Here is a 23,437-nt window from a genome sequence, read left to right on the forward strand (position 1 = left end):
CTTTAACTTGATAAAGACAAACCTTAATCAAAATGATTTAGTTACTAAGTTTACAGTAATATCACTACAATAATATGGACTTAATCCTTCTTTTATGTCCTCACAAAATCTAACTTCAGTCGAACAAAGTCGAAACAAAATTGGGAAAATGTGCTTGAGTTGATTCTCTGAGAAAATTTGGCCAGACATTATAAATAAGATTCACTCAATCTCAATTTGTTTGCGACACACAATAATTCAGTTTAAAGTGGTCTATCGCCTTCATTGAACAAAAGCATGTATGTACAGATGTAAGTTTAAATTTTTTTTTTAATTAAAAAATAATTTGCTTTATAGTTTATAGTTTTATATTATCTTGTTCTGGTAAAGCATTTACAGACAACTTCGACGTGACAGATGTTCACTCTTTTTAAACACAATTTTGACTGATAGGTCTAGCGGATTTTTATACTCGCATAACAAACATTTTAAGAATAGCTTTAAAGAAAAACAATATGAAGAAAAAATTACCCAAATCACATTTTAAGCTGTTTAACTGATCACATTAATCAGTTAATCATTAATAAACAGAGATGTTGTCTCAAGCACAGGTAAACAATCTGTGTTGAACTGAACTGCGTATTTAGGCGGAGGTAATTTGACAGTTACGATTAGTCTGTTGCACCAAACATAGTGGTTGTGGCTTCAAATCGAGAACACAGTGCTACTTTCACACACTGTGGGAAAAGTTCCACGCCTATAACATGTTATATGCAGCATCTCTATGATGACACTGCCTGCGCCACTGCAAACAGATCAGACCGGTTGAAATCGGCCATTTAGGAGTACATGCAGAAAACTAAATCTAAAGTACAAAGATTAATTGCTACAAGGAAAAAATAATTGTAGTTGTAAATACCAAAATTAGGCCACCATTTAACAAGTGAATACAAACAGATCTAATACTCACATTTGTGCTGTTTACTATGTCATTTAAGTGTTGACATGCAGTGTCATACAGTTTGCAACAAATGTATCTTTATAATTTGCTCAATGTTTAAAAGGACCAGCATACAGCTTAGAACACAAGACAACAAAAGCCACAGGTTTTTAATGCAAATATTTAATTAGCCAATCACACAGCAGCAACTCACACATTTCAACATGTAAACGTGGTCACAGCAATCTGCTGAAATTCAAGTCAAGCTTCAGAATGAGCTAGAAAGATCATTTAAGTAACTATGTTGTGGCAAGTTTGTTTGAGCCAGGCTGGTCTGATTATTTCAGAAACTGTTGACCTACTGGGACTTAGATAGGTTTATAGAGAATGGTCTGAAATAAGAAAATAACAATTGAGAGGTAGTTCCGTGGGTGGAATTGCCTTATACTGCGAAAGGAGAATGCACCATTTCATAAAGGTCAAATCAAACTGATTTCTTGAACGTTCACTACTTAAATGGTCAACAGACCTAAAATAAACAGCCATCAAATCTGCAGCAGCTGTGTGATGCTATCATGTTAGTATTAGGGATGTGCAAGACAGTTGACCAGTTAGCTAAACACTACTGCTGCTGTTTGTAGACACAAAAACAGCAATCGCTTAACTTTTTTTTTTGTACACATGTCAAAATGGCATACAACAATCCCACTTTAATTAAGTGCTTGTTACAGTACTAGTTATGAAGGACAAAACAGGAAATGTTACATTGATCCAAAGGGGAACGATTAAGAATAAAATTTGACAGCTACAATATCAATATCCTGATCAATATAACTTCCTATAAATGTCTGGCTACCTGTAAAAAACTAATTGTCTTCTAATGTTACCATTTGCAATGTATAGATGTACTTTATATATACAAGAAGCATGTTCAACGCACTGCCAGCAAACAGTATTTTACATGTGATTAATTGGATTAATAATTAACTTTTATTTTAAAGAATATGTTGGATAATACTGCATTTCTATATTGCATTTAAAAAAACATTTTTTCTGTGCCATGTTGTATTCACAGATTTTTATTTTTGAATGTGTTGAGGTTTGTAAGACTAGTCAGTGACAAAAGCTCTATTTCAGGGGTGCCCAAACCTGGTCCTAGAGGCCTGGTGTCCTGGAGAGTTCAGCTCCAACCCTAACGCCCCATTCACACAGGGCGGCAGCGTCAACACTTCCTATTTACTTTAAATATGTGACGTCAGGCGTTGCCAAACTGCATTATGGATCCGTTGGCGCTGCTTCAGTGGCTTTATGTGCTGCAGAACTTTCTCATCTTTTCAAGTGCCAACAGAAGCGTCAACCAATCAGATCACTGTATCCAAATACACCAGCTCAGAGAGTGGTCTATTGCTGACTAATTTCATTGGCTGATGCTGCTATGACAATTGCGTCAGCCCCAACTTCAGACAAGCGTTGACGTTGAAGCCCTTTGAATCTGGTGTAAACAAGACACACCTGAACTGCTAATTAAGCTCTTATTAATTACTAGAAACTTACAAACAGGTGTGTTGAAACAAGTTGAAGCTATATTTTGCAGGACACAGGCCCTCCAGGACCGAATTTGGGCACCTCTGCTCTACTTAAACATAAAAGAAATTAGTCACAGTGTGACAGTGGCTCGGTGGTTAACACAACAAGAAGATCACTGGTTCGAGTCCCAGCTGGGTCATTTGGCATTTCTGTGAGTGTGTATGGGTGTGTTTCCCAATACTAAGTTGCAGCTGGAAGGGCATCTGCTACATAAAATATATGAAGAATGTTTCCAGCACCTTCCTGAACACACAAAACAGTTCAAAGGCAAAGATGCGTAGGTAGTGCCTAATAAAATGGCCAGTGAGTGTAGAAAATAAACACCACCTCAGCAAAAGTAATAAAACAACAAGAAACTAACTCGGGTCATGAAACCGGATCGCTTGTACAAACAGAGGAGTCAATATCTGCTGTATTTACAAAACACAGTATTTACGTTTGACAAAATAATGGTGAAAACGCCAGCACACTGGAAAGAGACTTGTCAAACTTTGCCTCTGTTCATGTTTATATAATGACATTTCTAAACCTTTACTTGAAAAGCAGAAGAGATTTAAGCAACATTCATGCACTCATGTTTAGTGTGTCTGAAATTGCTGACACATTCGCAACATGTATGCCACACTTTGTGTGAAGCTACAAAAGTCCTAAAAGATGAAAATCTGATCAAATATGATGTGATTTATCACACTGAAATACACACACACAAACACACATACTGTACAGTAAACAAACAGGTGTGAAATCAGATTTCATGTGACATATGGATTGCATAAGTAAACATAACCTTTGTGTTTATCAGACAAAAATACACAAAAATAAAAAAAAACATAGAAATTGATATGGCGACACGGTGGCTCAGTGGTTAGCACTGTCGTCTCACAGTAAAGAGGCACTGGAATGAATTCCGGCTGAACCAGTTGGCATTTCTGTGTGGAGTTTGCATGTTCTCCCCATGTTTTGTGGGTTTTTCCCTGTGGGTGCTCCGGCTTCCCCCACAGTCCAACGACTTGCGCTATAAGTGAATTGAATAAACAAAATTGGCCATAGTGTATAAGTGTGTGAATGCAAGAGTGTATGGGTGTTTCCCAGTACTGGGTTGCAGCTGAAAGGGCATCCGCTGTGTAAAACATATGCTGGAATAGTTGGCGGTTCATTCCTTTGTGGCGACCCCTGACAAATCAGGGACTGAATGAAAAGGAATGAATGAAATTGACATTTTTTTAATCTGAGCTTTTAACGTTTGACCAAGAGCTCAGAAGAAGTGTTTAATAAAGCAATCAGAGACCTGAGAGTCACCTTCTGAAAGTGAGACAAAAGGAGTCAGATCTCATCAGTTTCACTTCAATTTCACTTCAAATGGACCAAGCTGAAATAGCCTTGTTTTTAGGATGCCTTTCTCACTTTCAACCATATCAATGACATTCATCCCCTGGATTAATATATTGGCCAGTTTATTACATTTTCAGTCCACATCTCCTCAATCTTTTTTTCTTAGTGCTGTAAAGCATCATTATACGTTGATGTGTAACTCAAGCTGCAAAGACCATAATGTTGAGCACAAGGGTTTGAAGTTGACACCTTTACAGATGGGGCCAGCATGTCAGATCATGTGTAATTACCTCAGTCTCTGGGGAATGCTGTGTGTGTGTGTGTGTGTGTGTGTGTGTGTGTGTGTGTGTGTGTGTGTGTGTGTGTGTGTGTGTGTGTGTTCATCTGTAAAGGGCAGAGAGGTCTCCTGCCTGCAGCTGAGGTCTGACTGTCACAAGATCTCAAGACCAGAGTCTACAGTATTTCACAGGAGGACACACAAAGAATCCCAAACAACACAAGCAAAAAGGAGTTACATAGTTATATAACATGACATCAGAAAAGTGCTGTCTTTTGTTATGAATTGTGCATTTAATCTGTGGTAATTTTTCTGAATTAATGCTCAGATGAATGACAGTTACGAAAAGGTTTGTAGCACAAAACTTTTTTGTGGTGGTTGTAGCTGCAAATTGCAAACATAATGTAATATGTAATAAATAGGGGCTTTTGCATCAGGTATGGGTAGTTGACAAAAGCTTTTTCCATCCAAAGATGCAAATTAAATTTATGTGCAAAACTGGAATATTGCATAAAAGACGTGAAAATAAAGCAGCAATTCCATCCAATGAGTCAAAGAGAACAGACTCGTCACTTCCTGATTAACTGGTGCCACATATCAAGAGTAAAAATAGAATTTATTGAGGTAGGAGAAGCTGCATCAATCTTTTCTTAACTAAATAAATGATTTGCGCCTAAGAAGACAAATGCTGACATGCAATAAGCGCGTGGTGGTGTTTGATGATGTCAGACATGAAGCGCAGACCCTCCTGACAGTTCTGGAGGTAATTAATAATATATTAACACTAATACTGAAATGCTCACAGCATTTTAGAATGACCAAAACAACATTTCAGATGCTTTAGAATGTGCTCAGCCTGCTGGTTTGTCCATTCACACACATTTTCACCATCACATGAACACTTTTTTAATGTGCATACTGGAATTTGTTCAGTAAAAGTGTTTCCATTGTAGTTGATGGGCATTTGTTCTTATTGGATAAAAAGTTTATCTCAGTTACGCACATATGTTTTTATGTGAATTCAAAAATTGTGTGTATATTGTGCCTGTACATGTGAAGATTAAAGGTACAGATGAGGGGTTAGTGTGGGCTATATTACTTGTTGTTTTTGAACCCAAAAAAGGACTAAATGTACGCTGTATATAGTTTTTCTGTAATTGGTAAAATATCGAAGACTGTATATGTTCATATTTCTTGCATTTATGTTTATTTATTAATTTATATAACTGCAGACATTGCAGTAGACTATTTCACACGCAATCATTGATTTGCAGTTATAATCAAACATGATCATAAAAGGGCTAGTAATGAACATTTATATACAAATATTTATGTGTATAAAGCATTTATTTTGCAAGTACTTCTTATGATATGTGAACGACTCGTACAGCTTTACTTTGACATTTCCTCAAGCGACAATGACATAGACTGAAACTTTGTCGTATAACATTGGTACCCTTTTGACAGTGTAAATGGAAGCCTGAAAATGTTGACCCGTACCGTACCACTCAGTGAAAAACGGGCCATTATATGAACTATGAAAATGTTTTCCTGATTCCTATTTAAGACTTCTGACTATAAAATGCAGTATTTTAGTAATCAGTGGAAACTGGAGAGTGGACATAATGTGTCATACATTCTTCATAATCTAATACATTTTCCTCTGACATTTATGCTATTAATGGTCTTCAACTCAGTTCCAAGACAAGAGTATGCCATTCAGACGAATGACCAGCTTTTATAAAAAGTGTTATTATTGAACATCTTTTGTCTGTTCTCAAAATTAATCCATTTAAGTTAAGTTAATAATATTGTGAACAGTCTTGTAAGTATTCAAAAGCACTGAAACTTCATGAATCACAATCATCTTCCCCAAACATGTGTCTGAAAATTTAAGAGCTGAAAGCCATTCCTAAAAGCAAACTACTCTGATTTTAATAGGCACTGGTCTACTGAGAACTACTTTCAGTAGAAGACTATAGTGCTCCTGTTGTGCAGACTACCCTGAAGATAAAAAATAAAAGAACCAAACATTCGTCACCACACTACCACAGGAAAAAAAACATCTGTCTAGTTACTGTTTGTACAAATGTGGAGCATTTTCACAGAGGTGTTGGGGACATATCTGATTTAGCAGGATAAGTACAACAAACTAGTCAACACTATGATGATGATGGTTATAGTATCACTAGCTTTCCTTCTTGTACCCACATCAATACAGTGGTCATATTCAGTCCTAAAAAGATTTTATGTTTGTGATCACTGTAATTAATTAGGCCACAGTCCCAGAGGCACTTTTCTATATGGTCACTCTGACGTCAACATGGTGGCACCCATGAAAACAAACCACTTCCTTGTGGATTAAAAGTTTATGACTTATTCTTCATATCTCATGACTTTTTTTTTTCTTTCATTAACCAAAAAATACACCCCCTTGCATGTTTTAAAGGTGCCCTATAATGAAAATCTGGTTATACTAAGGCATAGTAGAATAATAAGACATTAGTATATAGAAATGGGCATACTGTGAGCGTTAAACACCACTGTTTCCTCATTTTCATGTAAATTTCACGAGTGCAAAACCTCGGTGGACAACAGACCGATCAGAAGACAAATCAAACTGTGACAAGACTCACAGGCCATGCCCTCTGCATTTGCATCTATTGGGTTGTTCATCCGGACCTGACGAGCAGCCATGTTATCAAGCTCTGATATCATAAAAAAGCTCTGAAATCATTAATATGCATGCCTCATGCTGCGTTTGATAAGCAACAACGTTTTCTAGTGAGACAACATTGATACATTTCCTCCATTGGTTATTTTAGCGTATATTTTATTTACTATGTCACGTATATCTACGTCAGAGCGAAGCTAATTAATATTCAAGACATGAACCATATATGGTCAATCATGGACTTTCGGCCCGCGCTCACATTACATTCGGGTCTGAGCATGCTTACGTCATTGATGATGCGCTGTTCAGTAAGAGCATTCGCTCAGCAAAGTGGAGATTGCTTTAGTTATATTGTTTTAGTCGTTTGGGAAGCAGTGACACGCAGTTAAATATTTCACCACTTTTGACGCTCATAAACAACCATAAAGTCCTCGTGCTGCAGGAATTAGGAGGTTTGCTAAAGGTGCAGCTGACATGCAGTGAGGGGTTTGTGTCTTTAATAATCTACGACAGTTTGCGTTCATTGAACAATAAGAATGATAATTAAATCCACATGAAACAGTCACGTAAAAGTCACATCTCGTCTTCAGTTTCGGGCTCAGGTGCGCCCAAGTAAACCGCGCACAGGCACACCTCTTCTAACCAGGCCAGGGTCGGCCAAGTGAACCATGCCTGAGCCCGATTCAGAGCATTTACACGTCTCAAACGATCCAGGAAACGGGCCTGGGCACGGTTCGGATAGCATAGTGTGAGTACGCCCTAAATCAGTGTTTATGCATTGTCTTACATATTGAGTAAAGATGCTTCATCAATATGTGTTCGAATTTGTGTTTGTGTAAATTGCTGTTGTAAAAAACACGGTACTTTGGTATCTAGTTAATAAAACAAATAATAATATAAAAAAGTTAGACCTACCAGATTTTCCAATTAAAATAAATAAATAAATAAATAAAAATAATTAAATAAAATGTGGTTATTTTCAAAAATATATATTTAGCCTATAATTAATGCCATTTAAAAAATCAGTTAGTAAATGTATGTATTTTTTATAGTATTTTTATTTCTATGTCGGACACTTTATTTTGGGCCCAACGGAAAGGCTAAAAGGGCTTTTGAAATTTAGTGATTTCTGAGTAGGTTTAGTACATTTGACAACAATTAACATTTATTCAATTCCCTTATACTACATGTGTTTGGACTTGTGGGGGAAACCGAAGCATCCTGAGGAAACCCACGCCAACACAGGGAGAACAGGAAAACTCCACACAGAAATGCGAACTGACCCACTCAAGACTCGAACCAGTGACCTTCTTGTTGTGAGGCGACTGTATTAACCACTGAGCCACAGTGTCACCCCATGTTGGAAATCTGTTTTACAAATTGAGTCTCCTTTAATTGGCACCAATCCAAATGTTTAATTGCTTAATGGCTTAATGTTATGACTTCTATGCATTATAGAAGTCGTTTTGCTATTCAAGTTGCAGCACATTTGACGTGGTTAAAAATTGAGAAATTACATTATTGAATTTGTTCAACTATTCATCTCAAACATTAATGTAAAGTACTTTTATCGAGTGAAAGACACCACCTTATATTTTCTATTCTATTCAATATGGTATTTTCATGAGGTAAAATGCAACTCATAAACAATAGAGAATACTGTTATAGTTATGGTATTCCATTTTACCCCAACATGCTTTACTTTACTTCCTCGTTCCAAATCAAGAAATGTGAAATAGCTTCAGTACGGCTATCTTATGACCACTTCCTCTAAATCTCTATGTCATGACCCTAAAGGGTTCTGCCGAGAGACAGAGAGCAATATGAAACTGTCAAGATGAGACAACATGTTATGGAAAACTCAAAACAAAATCAAAATACAGGCATTTTTTACTTTTATCTATTTATTTTTTAGTATTTAAAACAGTTATTTAAAAAGGTTGCAGACCTGTATGATTTTTTTTACTTTTTTCTTTTTTTTTTTGGAACACAGATATTTGGTGAAAAAGTCCCATTGTCTTTTTTTTAACGTTTATTAACAATGATTTTTGAATTTCCTTTTCTGGATTGATATCACTACCTTATCCTATGTTTTCATTGAACGTTTGTATGACTATGAACACACATTTTGGCACTCACATAAACCAATATAAACATCCAAGAAAGAGCTGTGATTATCATCTCCCTTACTGCAATATGTGAAAACAGGCTGTCATTAAGCATTTCACTGCATCAGCCCTAATAGTAAATTCCTAAAAGCAACATCATGTGTGCACAGCGGATACATGCATAATTTATGAACATGCATGACCACAAACTGCCTTAATGCAAGTCATTTTCATAAAAGACAACTTTGCACATGAATATTATATACTGCATACTACAGCCGGATAAAAGTCTACAGCACTGACATTAACAAAACATTAATAAATGCCATGTACTCTGCATATATGTGAAGATAATACATGATTTAAAAAAAAAAAAAAAAAAAAAAATATATATATATATATATATATATATATATATATATATATATATATATATATATATATATATACATATTCTATGATAAACACATTTATAACGTTAGAGCCATTGTCACATTAGAGTTTGAGCATGCAAAATTCGTATGGTGCACTGTGAAAAATTTAAGTAGACAGAACACAAAACTATTCACCCCCCCCCCCCCCCCAAATTAAGAATAGTGTTGTTTAACTTAATTTAAATAAGTAGTTTGAACAAGCAGCAAAAGTCATTTTTCTAAAAAGAAATCATGTCTCCAAGTACAAACCCCTATATTCTCTTAGCGAACCGAGGAACCCCCTCCCATCCACCCACCATCCATGATCACAATCTTTATTCACAAAAACAAATAATGTGATGTGCAGATGAGTCTAAGAGCAGATGAGAAACACAGTAGCCCGTTTCCATTGAGTACGCTTCAGTTCAGTACGCTTTTATGTCTGTTTCCACTGTCAATAGGTACCAAAAAGCAAACTGCACCATACCACTTTTTAGGTACCCTTTCCAAAGGGTACATGGCACAACAAAAATGTACCAAAAAGTAGAGCTAGACTAAATTGTCTGTAGTGTATGAGTGTGTGTAAATGAGTGTGTGTAGATGTCGCTCAAAGATGGGTTGCGGCTGGAAGGGCATCCACTGCGTAAAAACATGCTGGATAAGTTGGTGGTTCATTCCGCTGTGGCGACCCCAGATTGATAAAGGGACTAAGCTGACAACAAAATAAATGAATGAATACCCTTTTGGACTAATATTAATGACGGAATTACTTTCTAAACGCAGAAACTGTGCACAATTTTACAGCGTGTGTGTTTTCTGGACAGTCTCTCCTTGACACTTACAGCAGAAGCCCCTATTTCTCAGCAATAAAGGGAATGAAAGTAAACTCCATCTTTTTCTCCCTCTCACTGTGGCCCAATACACCTGCTGGCATGAATTTTCCTCTCCTTTCGGCTGTTACGGGGATACTTCTGGATTGAGGTCTGAGGAATTTCCAAATAAAGAGCGGGAGCGGTGGGTAACTCTGGTGTTTTTTTTTAGACAGCTTGTTATAGCCCCCACCCCCAAATATAAAACTGTGTATAGAAAGCATCCTCAATGCACCGTAATGCACTGAGATATCGAATTGAACCGAATCGATGGCATGATAATTGTAACCGATCCGAACCGTAAGACCAGTGTAGGTTCACACCTCTATTGGTAAGCTAAATTGTCCGTAGTGTATGTGTGTGAATTAGTGTATGGATGTTTTCCAGTGTTGGGTTGCAGCTGAAAGGGCTTCCGCTGTGTAAAACATATGCTGTTTTTAATTCCGCTGTGGCGACCCCTGATTAATAGAGACTAAGCCGAAAAGAAAATGAATGAATGAAAGTTGATTTCAAAATGCACCAACGTTTTGTGCATTCTGTGATTTTTTTTTTTTAAAGTTCATTGAGGATTTCTTTAAAGTCTAAAATCTCATCTTGTTCTTGTGAACCCATTCTTGTGCTCGTTATCATGGGATAAGTAGTAGCTATTTATGCTGCTATTAATCACATACACACACACACACACACACACACTTAAAAGATATACATCATAGATAAATAGATGTTTAGTTCACAATCACCATCCAAATTACCAGTGAAGACACAAATGAAGACAATGGCATGCTCACACCAAACAGTACAAACTGAAAATTGGCTGGGGAAAAACAGAAGACAAGAAAGAAAAGGAGAGGGAATTCCTCGTCTTTCTCACTCTTCAACATCAGAGATTCGGGGGGCGTCTTCATACTCCAGTGTTATGTTTGTGGCCAAACACAGCCAATAATAGGAAGGACTGCCAAGTGGGTCACTGGAGCTGCTCAAACTACACACAAGCCTACCCAAACTGTCAAACAAACACTAAAACTAACAAGCACACAAACAGCCTCTTTCTCACAAATGTGAATACAGATTGCGAGATGAGGATTCTCCACCCTTCATGCAGAAGCAGCCAAATATCTCCAGTTGAGTCAGCAACAAAGTCACTTCCTCTTTTAGATGACAGTCTGGTTCGCTTCCAACTATTTCCTCTTTCAAACACATGAATATAGATGCAGGAAAACAAAAGCAGGCACCAGCAGCCCTGTACTATCAACAAATGTCATCTGTTCGCCGACGGGCCTGTCACAAACAGTGGAACCAGTCAACGTCCACCGTTATCTCCAACAACCACAGCCTTCTTCCAGCCAGCAAGCCATGTGAGGGAATCAAAACACAAGGGCTTGATATAAACAAACGACCCTTCACACAGCTAAAGCAGTTTGGAGACGCAGCCAAAGATTTACAGAAGGGCTTTTCACAAGCGTAACCCAATACAGTTGAATGGGAGTGTGTAGACATGATGCTGTGAGTAAGGTGTGTGCATGAATGAACGGATTACTGTCCCTCCTCCCACTGTCTGCTTCACATCTGAATGGCTGTTTGCTGCGGCAAGACTACCATTACACACCACAGACACTTCCGAAAGAGATGCAGACATTTAATTTCTACCCTCGTCTCTAAAAACGATACGGCCAATTCACTTCATACAGCAATATGTGTAATAGTGCTGCTCATTTACAGTTCCTGTCGACTGTTAGCACAATAGCCTTCAACGCTATTATCTAAATAATAATAATAAACATCGGTTTAACGTTAAATATGCGTGTGTATTATATCTAGGGCTGCTTGCACCTTCTGAGAGGATGGCGAACGGCGCGTTATAGGGGAAAGACGGACAGCAGCATCTTTTGTCTGGCACTACATCCTTTATCTGCATTTTCCGTCCGTTTAAAATGCTTGTTATCACTCTATAGTCTAGACGAACTCTTGTATTATCGAAATGAAACGGCTCCATGACACACAAAGAAAGCCTTTTAGTCACAGTCTAGATAAGGTGCAATGAGTTTGCATGTTAAAATTACTGGAGCAAAGGTTAATGAAGATTGTCTCCTGTCGTTTGAGCTCAAGTGCTCTCTCGAGCTTCATTCATGCATGGATTAAGGTTTGGGGTGTAAGAGATGAGAAGCCAAAACAACCAGACACCAGAGGTGTTGTCTCTAATTCTGTTTCAGTGTGCTTGTCACTGCACACCAGCCCTGACAAACACGAGAGATAACGCGTGAGACTAACGGTTTTCTCTTGTACAAGCACCATGTGCACTGTCTATTGTAGCCAACACACAAACATCCATTGACACAGCGCGCAAATGCCGCAAACACGCAGCCGCGCGCTTCCTTTCATACATCTTATTGCTGTTCTTAAACGGAGAATCGCGAGAAGCGGGTCAGTAGAGCGCACAGGAAGATTAGCCCACATCTGCGGACCCACCTGCTAGTGTAGTGTCGGTCAGATCGTAGTTGAGCCCCGGGTAGTCGCGCAGTTTCCTCCCGCTGATGTTGAGCATCCCGGAGCAGACGGCATCCTCCAGCGCGCGCTCCAGGCTGCGGGCGGTGTGAAGCGGGTGCTGCTGCTGCATCACGCCCGGGTTCCAGTGGGCAACGTTCGGGTAAGGCTGGCTCTGGAGAGCCGCCGCTGATCCAACAGCTCCCTGACTCGCCGCCATTTTCATAAGTGAAATTATTCTTACAATAATAATAGGGGGCTGCCTGGCGTGACGCGCATGCGCAGAGGATGAGATGAAAGGAGGCGGGGAGGGGATGGGCTACTACTGAAAAGAGGAGGGGATTGCTTTAACGGCAGGTAAATGTTCATAATAATGTTGAAAATAAAAGATTAATGCTGCATTGGTTTGTGGAATAATATATTTGGTGACTTAGACTGGGAACAGTTTTGGTTTCTTCGGGAAGAAATATTTTTATCTAATAAAGCTGTCTCAATCAAAATTCATAATAATACTATTAATAATAATAATAATTCAATATAATTCATAATTGCTACCCAATAAATACCAAACTAGCTAAATTTCATAACATTGTTTCCCCCAAATGAGAATTTTGTACTCAATATGACGAAACACTAAATCATTTATTTTAGGAGTGTGCTTACTGTAAAGTGTTTTGGGTTGATTTTTCCAATTTCATTAAAAAATACAAATATTTCAAAACTTTTGTATTTTCCCAAAAATTTTATCTTTGTAATTACTCTGTGAATTTAGATCCTTCTCATTGTAAATTTATTATTAATTCATTGCTTTTTCTGGCTAATGCAGTAATGTACATTTTCAAAGAAACACCCTTACTTTTTATTTTCAGAAAGGACTTTGATTTATATGTGAACACCTTAAAAGACTAATAAATATATTGCATGCAAAACTCTTTCTTGGTGTAAATTATTTAAACTTGTTTAATTTGCTAGAAGTTTTTTTATGTAACCATTTTTGTCTCTTTGTTCATATTGTAATGTTTTTTATTGCATGATAAAAAAAAGTTATACAAAAATAAACTAAAAGATAAATGCTGTTTTTTAAGTACTAATGAAATCAAAAGTAATCATGATTTTGTAAGTTCACACTGTGTGGCAAACATTCATCTTTGCGTGTCATTAAAGGTCCCATAAAATTAAAATAGTTTTTCAGATGTTATGCAAATTTATGCTTCAGTGTGAGAAGAGCAAATTTGCTTGCATGACCATTGCCAAGTTTTGAAAAGAGATCTGTTTTATTATTAATGTATTTTTTAAATTAAATTATTAGTTAAAGCCCTCTGAGTTCACATAAATTAACAATGAAACTTTATTTAATTACCTAATGTTAACAAAAATGAATAAATACTGTAATAAATGTATTAGACCTTACCAAGTTTTTGTTGTTGTTGTTGTTGTTTTTACAGTAGAAATAGTGGCAACAATGCAGTAGCGGTAACTAACTGGAAACTGCTTACACTATTACTGTACTTTAATTCTATAGCATAATAGCTACTGCATACACATTAATGGTATATCATATAGAGTTATTGTAGTTTTACTAAAATGAATCAGTATTCTTATCTGTTATTAAAAAATAGAAAGAATTTCAATGGGGTATATGTATAAAGACTTTTAATTTCAGTCAGCTTGCCCCAGGGCTTCCGGTTAATTGTCATCCCATACAAAATTGCCGCCCTTAAGATCTGAAGAATAGCGATCTTCAATGCTTGGCTAAGATACAATAAAAAGTGGATATCAGACCAAACAAGAAGCACTGCATTAAATTCCATGTCTTTAAAATATGGAAAATAATTTTACCACAGTGTTTCCAATAGAGTTTTTGCGCTGCCTGCTTCTACTGACGGAGCTTGCATTCAAACATTTTTTAATCTCTTTTTACTCTTTAACAACCAAATTAATGCTTAAGTATATTTAACTGAATGTATTGTAATTACATTACAACATCGATGCTGTAAAAGAAACCTTATGAAATTGAAAATAGTCACATTAACCTTTCCGAAGTTCATCATTGGCTGAAAAACACTATAGTCCATTCTTTAGACAAACGTATTTTATTGTTTTGGCAGCAAACAAATATACAACATCATATATCTAACAAAAATAAACAAATCAGCATATATAAATGCATGTTCTATTTACAATGAAACAAAAAAGGGTTAAATTAATGAACAACACATGCAGTGTACAGTACAGTGTTGAAGTAGGGTGGGAACTTGGTTTGACACTGATGGTATACAATGTTGGGGTTAATGCATTACAAGTAACACAAGTTACATAATAGCATTACATTTAAAAATTAAGTTATATTTGGGTTACTTTTTAGTTTAATCAATTCGCTTTTAAAAATTTAATTGCTGAATTGAAATTAACACCAAATCCCGCACTCAAGGAGAAAATTTTCTCCTTGCAAAAACAAACAGAAATTAACAATGCAGAGCCCTACATTTCTGTGATGGAAGAATTCTCATTTTTCTGAACACATGGAGGAAGACGAGTAAAAGGGAAGTTCTCAGAAGATAACATTATCCTAACTTATTATTAATTGATGTGTTTTTAAAGGTAAATAAAGTTTATGTGTTATTATTTGCAGAGCTCTTATATTTAAAAAAAAGAAGAAACAACCCCTGCAAATTCTTAAGAGATCAAGCCTCAGGCCGTTGAGAAAAAGTAGCACAAAAGTAACGTAACGCATTACATTCCATAAAAAGTAATGCAACTAGATTTTAGATTTTGGATTACTTTCAAAAATAACTTTCCCCAACACTGATAGCAACGGGCAACATTTATATTCATTCATAAAGTAAATTACTGTAATTTATTCTTTGCACTATACACAATTTCATACAAATCCTATTTGTAAATCCTACAGTAAAATGCTGTTTCTATTTATTACAGCAAAACACTGGCTATTTTAGGGTTGTTTACTGCATAATCTACAGCAAGTGTTAACAGTGTACAATTTAAATAACTGCCACAGAGAAGACATCTAACAATCTAAGCCCACCTCCACCCCCTTCCTCTTGGAAGGACATCTATTTTTTATTTATTTTTTTTAATATTCATTCAGGTAATACATAACCTCTAACCACCAGTTTCCAGTCATTGCTGAGGTAGGTTATTCCCATTTGTCTCCACATGCTGCACTCCAGTCTGTAAAAGACAAACACAGGACTAACAGAGCTCTACATGCTTGCTGTTCTCCTGTGTTCTTCAGATAAATCTCCACCGCTGCTCTTGTGAGTTTGCTTCTTCTGCCTGTTGTGTGTCCATTAATTGAAAATGAAACACCTGCCACAGACAAGACATCTAGCTAACTATCTAAGCCCACCACCACCCCCTTCCTTTTGAAAGGACATCTATTTTTCATTCATTCATTCACCCATCCATTCAGGAAATACCTAACCAGACCTTCAGTTTGCAGTCATCGCTGAGGTGTGATTCCTATTTCTCCACATGCCCCAGTCTAATCTGGAAAAGACGAAAACAAGACTAACAAAGCTCCACTTGCTGGCTGATCTCCAGCAATAAACAGTGTTCTCCAGTGTTCTTCAGATAAATCTCCACTGTTTCCTTGTGAGTTTCCTTCTTCTGCTCCACTCCAATCTGCAAAAGACGAAGACAGCACCAACAGAGCCCTAGTGTCACGGTTGTGGATCCATCTGCTCCTTATTTGAAGTGTCTGCGTTGTGTGACAGTTCATTATCATGATACGTGTTTCTAAGTATGTGTGCTTTTTCTCTCTGTGTTTGTGTGGGTGTCGCGTGGCTGTCAGTGGGTGTTTGTTTTCATGTCATCAGCTGAGCGGTCACATGATCTTTTGTTACCGGAACTGTTGAGTAGCGCGCTCGGCTGATAATCAGCGCGCTACAGGTGTAGCGCATTTTATGTGCCTATAAATGATCAGCGTTCCTGTCTCACTTTGTCAGTTCGTTGTTTGTTCACGGTGCTTTGTGTTTTTGACAGGCTCCTCCCGTTGAGATCGCTGGTGGTGAGTGGTTTGGTTGATTTCCTTGTTGCTGTCTCTGATGATCCCTCCTCCTGCTACGCTGAGTGTTTGATCTGCTCTGTTGATGAGTACATCGGAGACATTGCTGTTTCTTCTATGACGAATGTTTGATCTGCTCTGTTGATGAGTTTATGAACATTTATCGGTGCTGCCGAGACGGACCATCTCTTTAGTTACTCCTACAGTTTCCTTACTTGCAGCCACTCACCATTTTCCCTGTTTTGCTTAAGTTAAGCATTAAAGACTTTTTACTTGCATTTGGGTTCCATGTCTTGTTTTTTTAATTGTCACAGAACGAACTGACCAAACATGGACCCAGCAAGTGCGGCGGAGATACAGGATGTGCTGTCACGCAGTGTCGCCCGGATGGATCACCAGGAGCAACAAATGAAGGTGACCAGTCAGGCTATACAAGCACTGGTAAATCAGGTGTCCGAGCTGACAACACAAGTCCAGAGACTCAGCTCGGGTCTCAGCGCCGGTTCCACCATACCGGCTCCCTCCGTTGAACCAACAGTCACTCCGGTTGCCAATGAGATTCCCCGAACCGCCGAACCACGACTGCCTCCACCACAGTCCTATGCAGGTGAACCCCAACTTTGCAGAGCGTTTATCGCCAAGTGTTCTCTGTACATTTCACTGCAACCATCGTCTTTTCCCACCGAGGAGAGCAAGGTGGCGTTTTTAATCAACCTTTTGACTGGTAAGGCGGCATTATGGGGAACCACGGCGTGGGAGAGGAAACTGCCCTGCTGTCAAACATTTAAGTCCTTTACAGAGGAGCTCAAGACCGTTTTCGATCAGGCTGCTTCAGGAAGAGAGGCATCTAGACGTCTCGCGGAGCTCTGTCAGGGAGATCACACGGTGGCGGAGTATTCTATCGATTTCCGCACCCTGGCGGCTGAGTGTGGTTGGAACAGTGAAGCTCAGTGGGACATGTTCTTTCACGGACTCGCGGATCATATAAAAGATGAGATTTACGCTTTGGAGTTACCCAAGACGTTGGACGGTCTCATCAGCCTGGCCATAAGGGTGGACAACCGTATGCAGCTCAGAGGTATGCACAGGGAGTTTCGCTCACAGACCTGTTTTCCGGAGGCTTCACCCCCCGATCCGGAACCCGAGCCCATGCAGGTGGGAAGGTTCCGCCTCTCATCGGAGGAGAGACGACGCCGTCGCACGGGGGGCTTGTGCATGTACTGTGGGGTTGCTGGTCATTATGCGGCTTTATGTCCAGCCAAGAACAATAAATCATCCGCTGGTAAGAGTCTTTTGGTGGGTGAGGTCATGACAGGGAAGGACTCTCCCGATTCCACTTTCCTACCCATTAAATTGGAATTCAATTCGAACTTTCATCCCTGTCATGCGCTCATTGATTCAGGAGCGGAGGGGAGTTTTATTGACTCTGATTTAGCTTAGAAGTTAAAAATTCCATAGCTGTTCACGCACTTAGCGGTCTACCTCTTCCAACTATCACACATATTACAGCTCCTATTAGGCTCATCACTTCAGGAAACCATACTGAGACTATTACCTTCTTTCTCACTAACACTGTCGAAAATCCTGCTATTCTGGGACACCCGTGGTTGGTGTTACACAAGCCTCATATTAATTGGGGTCACAACACAGTTTTTTCCTGGAGTGAGAGCTGTCATAAGTCTTGTTTATTGTCTGCATGTTCCACTGTGTCTTGTTCTGTGTTTCAGGAGGAGCGGGTGGATCTGTCAAACGTGCCTCGTGAGTACCACGACCTGAAGAGAGTGTTCAGTAAGTCCCGGGCTGCTTCTCTACCTCCTCATCGTCCCTATGACTGTGCTATAGACTTACTGCCAGGTACGTCTCCGCCTAAAGGCAAGTTATATTCGCTGTCTGTTCCAGAGAGGGAGGCCATGGAGAAATATATTTCTGATTCTTTAGCAGCCAAGATCATCCGCCCGTCTTCTTCACCGGCGGGGGCGGGATTTTTTTTGTGAAAAAGAAGGATGGTTCCCTTCGTCCGTGCATAGACTATCGAGGGCTGAACAGCATCACGGTTAAGAATACTTATCCTTTGCCGCTGATGTCTTCAGCCTTCGAGCGCCTGCAGGGGGCGAACTTTTTCACAAAATTAGATCTTCGCAATGCTTATCATTTGGTTCGCATAAGACCCGGGGATGAGTGGAAAACAGCTTTTAACACCCCTAGAGGGCATTTTGAGTACTGCGTTCTGCCCTTCGGCCTTTCCAACGCTCCAGCTGATTTCCAGGCACTCGTCAATGACGTGTTGAGAGACATGATAGATCAGTTTATTTATGTCTACCTGGATGACATTCTGATTTTTTCTCACTCTCTCCAGGAACATCTTCAACATGTCAGGCGTGTGTTGCAGAGGTTGCTAGAGAATGGGCTTTATGCCAAGGCGGAGAAATGCGTTTTTCATGCACAGTCGGTTCAGTTCTTGGGACATATCGTGTCAGTCGAGGGGATGCGCATGGATCCAGAGAAGATTCAGGCTGTGGTAGATTGGCCAACCCCAGATTCCCGTAAGGCCCTGCAGAGGTTTCTGGGTTTTGCCAATTTTTACCAGCGTTTTATTCGCAATTTCAGCCAGCTCGCCGCACCTCTGACTTCCTTGACCAAGACGCCGTTCAGGTGGTCCAGCGCAGCCGAAGCTGCCTTTTCCAAACTAAAGGGCTGCTTCGTTTCAGCTCCGATACTCATTGCCCCTGATCCTTCCCGGCAGTTTGTGGTGGAGGTCGATGCGTCGGAGGTGGGGGTCGGCGCAATTCTGTCCCAGCGCTCCGCCTCGGATGGCAAGGTCTATCCTTGCGCGTATTTTCTCATCGATTATCTCCTGCTAAAAGAAACTAAGACATTGGTAATCGAGAGTTAATGGCCGTCAAGCTTGCTTTGGAGGAGTGGTGTCACTGGTTAGAAGGCTCGGGGGTGCCTTTTATCGTCTGGACCGATCATAAAAATCTTGAATATATTAGATCCGCTAAAAGATTGAACTCCAGGCAGGCTCGGTGGGCATCATTTTTCGGACGGTTTAATTTTACCATCTCGTATAGACCTGGTTCCAAGAAGATCAAACCTGATGCGTTGTCACGTCTTTTCGATCCTTCGGATCGCAAGTCATCTTCTGATCCTGTGCTCCCTCAGAACATCATCGTAGCGAACATTTCCTGGGAGATTGAGTCGAGGGTCCGTGCAGCCCTGGATGGGGTAACGCCCCCGATCGGATGCCCACGAGTTGTTTGTTCGTGCCAGAGGGATTACGGTCCGACGTTGTCCGGTGGGGTCATTCCTCCAAGGTAGCTTGTCACCCAGGGGTGAGTCGCACATTATTTGTTGTCAAACAACGATTTTGGTGACCAGCTATGACTCATGATGTGCGCGATTTTGTTTTGGCTTGCTCTGTCTGTGCAGTTTCCAAGTCTTCCAATCGTCCCCCTGCTGGACTCCTCCAACCGCTGTCAGTGCCTTCGAGACCCTGGTCACACATCTCGCTAGATTTTGTTACGGGTCTTCCATCCTCTAACGGTAACATGGTAGTTTTAACCTTGGTGGACAGGTTCTCGAAGGCTGCTCATTTTATCTCTCTGCCCAAATTACCATCAGCCAGAGAGACAGCGGTTGCTGTCATTGACCATGTTTTTCGAATTCATGGCCTCCCGAGGGATGTGGTCTCTGACAGGGGGCCACAGTTCGTCTCTAAATTCTGGAGAGAATTCTGTCGTTTATTGGGGGCCACTGTTAGTCTTTCCTCTGGTTTTCATCCCCAGAGTAACGGCCAGACTGAGAGAGCCAATCAAGATCTTGAGCGTACATTGCGATGTTTGGTCTCGCAGAATCCTTCCTCCTGGAGCCAACAACTTTCGTGGGTGGAGTACGCACATAATTCGTTACCAGTGTCTGCCACGGGCCTTTCTCCGTTTCAGTGTAGTCTAGGTTACCAGCCACCAGATTTTCCCAGTCTGGAATCCGAAGTTGCGGTTCCCTCCGTTCACGCCTTTGTCCAGAGGTGCCGCCGCACTTGGAATAGGGCCAGACAGACCCTCCTCCAAGTGGGGAAGCGCACCAAGGCTAAAGCCGATCGCCACCGGTCTAAGCCTCCCGTTTACGTTGTCGGTCAAAAAGTGTGGCTTTCTACTAAGAACATTCCGCTCCGCACCGTCTGTAATAAGTTAGCTCCTAAATTTATCGGCCCTTTTATTGTCACTAGAATCATTAGTCCTGTGGCAATCCGCCTCAAATTACCTCCAGCGTACAGGAGAATTCATCCCGTGTTCCATGTATCCAAAGTAAAGCCCGTTTTTCATACGGCAATTAATCCTCACAAACCAGTTGCCCCCCCTGCCGCGTCTCGTAGATGGGGAGACTGCTTATTCGGTTAAGCGCATTCTGGACTCTAGACGGAGGGGACGAGAATTTCAGTACTTGGTGGACTGGGAAGGTTACGGTCCGGAGGAGAGAAGTTGGGTTCTGGCCGGGGACATACTGGACCACTCTCTTATCGATGATTACAATCGCCAGGTAAGCTCGTCTGGGGACGCCAGGAGGCGTCCCTAGGGGAGAGGGTAATGTCACGGTTGTGGATCCATCTGCTACTTATTTGAAGTGTTTGCGTTGTGTGACAGTTCATTATCATGATACGTGTTTCTAAGTATGTGTGCTTTTTCTCTCTGTGTTTGTGTGGGTGTCGCGTGGCTGTCAGTGGGTGTTTGTTTTCATGTCATCAGCTGAGCGGTCACATGATATTTTGTTACCGGAACTGTTGCGTAGCGCACTCGGCCGATAATCAGCGCGCTACAGGTGTAGCGCATTTTATGTGCCTATAAATGATCAGCGTTCCTGTTTCACTTTGTCAGTTCGTTGTTTGTTCACGGTGCTTTGCGTTTTTGTCAGGCTCCTCCCGTTGAGATCGCTGGTGGTGAGTGGTTTGGTTGATTTCCTTGTTGCTGTCTCTGATGATCCCTCCTCCTGCTACGCTGAGTGTTTGATCTGCTCTGTTGATGAGTACATCGGAGACATTGCTGTTTCTTCTACGGCGAATGTTTGATCTGCTCTGTTGATGAGTTTATGAACATTTATCGGAGACGGACCATCTCTTTAGTTACTCCTACAGTTTCCTTACTTCCAGCCTCACACCATTTTCCCTGTTTTGCTTAAGTTAAGCATTAAAGACTTTTTACTTGCATTTGGGTTCCACGTCTTGTTTTTTTAATTGTCACACCTACCTGCTGGCTGAGCTCCTGCAGTGCATAAGCTGTTCTCCACAATGCTCTTGTGAGTCTCCCACTTCTCCCTGTTGTGTATCTATTATTTACAATGTTAATAACAGCCACAGAGATGACATCTATCTGACAATCTACAGTATGCCCACCACCTACCCCTTGCTCTAGGAAGGACGTCCATTCATGCACCCATCCATCTGTTGTTGAAGAATATTCTTGACCATCAGTGTCCAGTCATTGCTGAGATTCCCATTTTTCTCCACATGCTGCACTCCAGTCTGCAAAAGACAAACAGAGGACTAACAGAGCTCTACATGCTTGCTGTTCTCCAGTGTTCTTCAGATAAATCTCCACCGCTGCTCTTGTGAGTTTGCTTCTTCTGCCTGTTGTGTGTCCATTAATTGAAAATGAAACACCTGCCACAGACAAGACATCTAGCTAACTATCTAAGCCCACCACCACCCCCTTCCTCTTGAAAGGACATATATTTTTCATTCATTCATTCACCCATCCATTCAGGAAATACCTAACCAGACCTTCAGTTTGCAGTCATCGCTGAGGTGTGATTCCTATTTCTCCACATGCCCCAGTCTAATCTGCAAAAGACAAAAACAAGACTAACAAAGCTCCACTTGCTGGCTGATCTCCAGCAATAAACAGTGTTCTCCAGTCTTCTTCAGATAAATCTCCACTGTTTCCTTGTGAGTTTCCTTCTTCTGCTCCACTCCAATCTGCAAAAGACGAAGACAGCGCCAACAGAGCCCTACCTGCTGGCTGAGCTCCTGCAGTGCGTAAGCTGTTCTCCACAATGCTCTTGTGAGTCTCCCTCTTCTCCCTGTTGTGTATCCATTATTTACAATGTTAATAACAGCCACAGAGATGACATCTATCTGACAATCTACAGTATGCCCACCACCTACCCCTTGCTCTAGGAAGGACATCCATCCATGCACCCATCCATCTGTTTTTTAAGGATATTCTTGACAATCAGTGTCCAGTCATTGCTGAGGTAGGTGAATCCCATTTTTCTCCACATACTGCACTCCAGTCTGTAAAAGACAAACAGAGGACTAACAGAGCTCTACATGCTTGCTGTTCTCCAGTGTTCTTCAGATAAATCTCCACCGCTGCTCTTGTGAGTATGCTTCTTCTGCCTGTTGTGTGTCCATTAACTGAAAATGAAACACCTGCCACAGACAAGACATCTAGCTAACTATCTAAGCCCACCACCACCCCCTTCCTCTTGGAAGGACATCTATTTTTTATTCATTCATTCACCCATCCATTCAGGAAATACCTAACCAGACCTTCAGTTTGCAGTCATCGCTGAGTTGTGATTCCTATTTCTCCACATGCCCCAGTCTAATCTGCAAAAGACAAAAACAACACTAACAAAGCTCCACTTGCTGGCTGATCTCCAGCAATAAACAGTGTTCTCCAGTGATCTTCAGATAAATCTCCACTGTTTCCTTGTGAGTCTCCTTCTTCTGCTCCACTCCAATCTGCAAAAGAC

The 23,437-nt window shown here is 40.4% G+C and overlaps 1 protein-coding gene across 1 annotated transcript in view; it reads right to left on the bottom strand.

Moving 5' to 3' along the window:
• lrch2 (leucine-rich repeats and calponin homology (CH) domain containing 2) overlaps positions 1-12,886 on the bottom strand; it is a 120,172-nt gene extending 107,286 nt beyond the window's left edge. The window contains exon 1 of the mRNA XM_021471636.3: positions 12,646-12,886. Coding sequence (XP_021327311.1) covers positions 12,646-12,886 — 241 coding nt within the window. The remainder of the gene's footprint in view (positions 1-12,645) is intronic.
• Between the last annotated feature and the right edge of the window lie 10,551 nt (positions 12,887-23,437).

Source organism: Danio rerio, chromosome 5, assembly GCF_049306965.1.
Source record: "Danio rerio strain Tuebingen ecotype United States chromosome 5, GRCz12tu, whole genome shotgun sequence".
Taxonomy (NCBI): Eukaryota; Metazoa; Chordata; class Actinopteri; order Cypriniformes; family Danionidae; genus Danio; species Danio rerio.